The 2,929-nt window shown below is 44.6% G+C and overlaps 1 protein-coding gene across 1 annotated transcript in view; it reads right to left on the reverse strand.

Moving 5' to 3' along the window:
- The window catches only part of LOC106536549 (sodium/potassium-transporting ATPase subunit alpha-1), a gene marked incomplete at its 3' end in the record, with an annotated part of 23,082 nt that overhangs the window by 1,851 nt on the left and 18,302 nt on the right, over positions 1 to 2,929 (reverse strand). Inside the window, 2 exon segments of the mRNA XM_014033850.1 lie at positions 522 to 690; positions 1,464 to 1,614. Of these exon segments, the coding sequence (XP_013889304.1) occupies positions 522 to 690; positions 1,464 to 1,614 (320 nt within the window).

The raw sequence follows: 2,929 nt of genomic DNA on the forward strand, positions 1-2,929 counted from the left end.
ACACACACACACACACACACACAAACAGAATATTTGTCTTTAAGACATTTTATCTATTTAAATAACTGAATTATTTTTCTAAATGACTTCCAGGTAGGGTGATGTAAAACTTGTAGGAAACGTTTATTGGCCCATTGGTCACTGATTCATTCTGTTACAAGTCATTTCTAATTTCTGCATAAAAATCCTAAATAAATTATGGTTCCACTTTGAGAACAAGTCCTGTTTTGCTTGGTCTCTCTAGTTTTTGACTCAGATCATTTGAGACGTCTTCACCTTTAGTTTTGTGAGTCTGACTTTAATGTTTCACGTCTAATTTCACAAAAATTATGCTGGAAATCAACCAGAACTTGGTGTCACCAAACAACTAAAGCGCTGCGTGACAAACGGCTTCGCTACGAAAGTATTTCACATCATGTCTGACGTTTTTATTCTTTTCTTTTCATCTCTGTTTCCCTTTTCTCCCCCTCCCCACTGTTTTCCTCTCTTGCGCTGTCACTTTGTCTCGGCCCAGCACTCACCCTCCTCCACTCCGGTAACGATGGAGGCGAAGTTGTCATCCAGCAGGATCATGTCAGCTGCCTGCTTGGACACATCGGAGCCGGCGATCCCCATGGCAACGCCGATGTCGGCTTTCTTCAGCGCCGGAGAGTCGTTCACCCCGTCCCCCGTCACCGCCACGATCGCCCCCTGCGCCCGCGAGGGCCGGCAAACAAAAAAAACTCAGGAAAGTAAGATAAGCATGGTGATTTAAGGAGTTTTTTTTAAACATCATCACTTCCTGCTCTCTCTGTCTTAATAACGTCTTTTCAAAGCAGCTTTGGGGCGATTAAATTTAAAAAATGAATAGAGTAGCAATCATTCAGCCACATGGAGTCAAAATGAACGAGTCAGGGTGAATTGTAGCATGACCTCAATACACTGCAAGAGCAATCCAGGTATCCAATTTGATCTTTCTGTGCATAAATGCTGAATTTCCCTTTATGTGATATAGGGCTTAACATATAGTTAATCATATACTTTACAGAAGCACACTTGTTTTTAGACGTATGCTCACATCCAGGCCCTTCTGACTGGAGTCACACATGAGTGCACCGACACGCACAAAACCGTGTATTCACCCATTGAACCACCTGCACTAACAAAAAGCTAAAGAACACTCAAACGAACACACACAGAAAGCTGCATTCAGCAGTAAATGGCAGCGACACACAYCGGCCTCTCACACACACACACTTTTATTCAACCATACTTCCACACACAGACACATTCAAGCTTCCACCAGGACTTTATCACAAAAACGCATGCTTGAATTCAACCACATGAACCGACACGTAGAAATCCCGCTGAATACCCTCAAAAAAAAAAAGGGGGGTCCAGCCACACACTCGTCCACATGCACACACACACACATACACACACACACAGACACACACACACAGACACACACTCTGACCACTGACCTGTCTCTGGCAGCCCTCCACGATGATGAGCTTCTGCTGAGGAGAGGTGCGAGCGAAAACAATCTCGGTGTGGTTCCTCAGCAGGTCGTCCAGGAACTCGGAGCTCATGTCCTTTAAGTCCGAGCCGTGCACCACGCAAGCCTTGGCATCCCTGTGACAACACACACACACACACACGTGCACAAAACAGTATGGTGTCAATGACAGCAAGGACAAAGTCTGCAAGGACACAGGATAGGACATTTGCTGGTTCCCCTTTAAGTTTGACCTGATGTACACAAAATAAACTCACATGCAAAATAGACATCAAAACAAAACCCAGTTTTTTAACATACAGTTTTGGGAAAATATTATTTCTGTGCGGAAGCATTGTTGAAACAATTAAAACAATTGTGCATTCACACAAACTATTGAGAAAGGAACTTATGTTTCTGGAAATTTGAATGGCGTGGTATGAGGGCCAAAATTAAGACTATTGCGCAACCAGTGGTTGCTACATCCTAGTAGCAGGAGGCTAAATCTATTCCTAAGCCAGCTATTGATCTGATTAATGACAGGCCGGCACCGCTAACTGAGCAGCTGGCCCTGATAACTGACAGGTWGGCACTGGCAAATGAGAACGAGACTATTAATTTGCGTTAGCATCAAGAGTCTAGTCACTAGCATGGACAAACAGGGGTTAACATTGGAGAGGCTAGCGACTAGCATGGATAAGCTGGCGTTAACATTAAAGAGGCTAGCGACTAGCATGGATAAGCTGGCGTTAACATTGGAGAGGCTAGCGACTAGCATGGGTAAACTGCCGTTAACATTGGAGAGGTTAGTGACTAGCATGGATAAACTGGTGTTAACATTGGAGAGGTTAGTGACTAGCATGGATAAGCTGGCGTTAACATTGGAGAGGCTAGCGACTAGCATGGGTAAACTGCCGTTAACATTGGAGAGGTTAGTGACTAGCATGGATAAACTGGTGTTAACATTGGAGGCGCTAGTGACTAGCATGGACAAACTGGCGTTAACATTGGAGAGGCTAGTGACTAGCATGGATAAACTGGTGTTAACATTGGAGGCGCTAGTGACTAGCATGGATAAACTGGCGTTAACATTGGAGGCGCTAGTGACTAGCATGGATAAACTGGTGTTAACATTGGAGGCGCTAGTGACTAGCATGGATAAGATGGCGTTAACATTGGAGAGGCTAGCGACTAGCATGGATAAACTGTTGTTAACATTGGAGAGGCTAGCGACTAGCATGGATAAACTGGCATTAACATTGGAGAGGCTAGCGACTAGCATGGATAAACTGACGTTAACATTGGAGAGGCTAGTGACTAGCATGGATAAACTGGTGTTAACATTGGAGGCGCTAGTGACTAGCATGGATAAACTGGCGTTAACATTGGAGGCGCTAGTGACTAGCATGGATAAACTGGTGTTAACATTGGAGGCGCTAGTGACTAGCATGG

This window comes from Austrofundulus limnaeus, unplaced genomic scaffold, assembly GCF_001266775.1.
Source record: "Austrofundulus limnaeus strain Quisiro unplaced genomic scaffold, Austrofundulus_limnaeus-1.0 Scaffold1871, whole genome shotgun sequence".
Classification (NCBI taxonomy): Eukaryota; Metazoa; Chordata; class Actinopteri; order Cyprinodontiformes; family Rivulidae; genus Austrofundulus; species Austrofundulus limnaeus.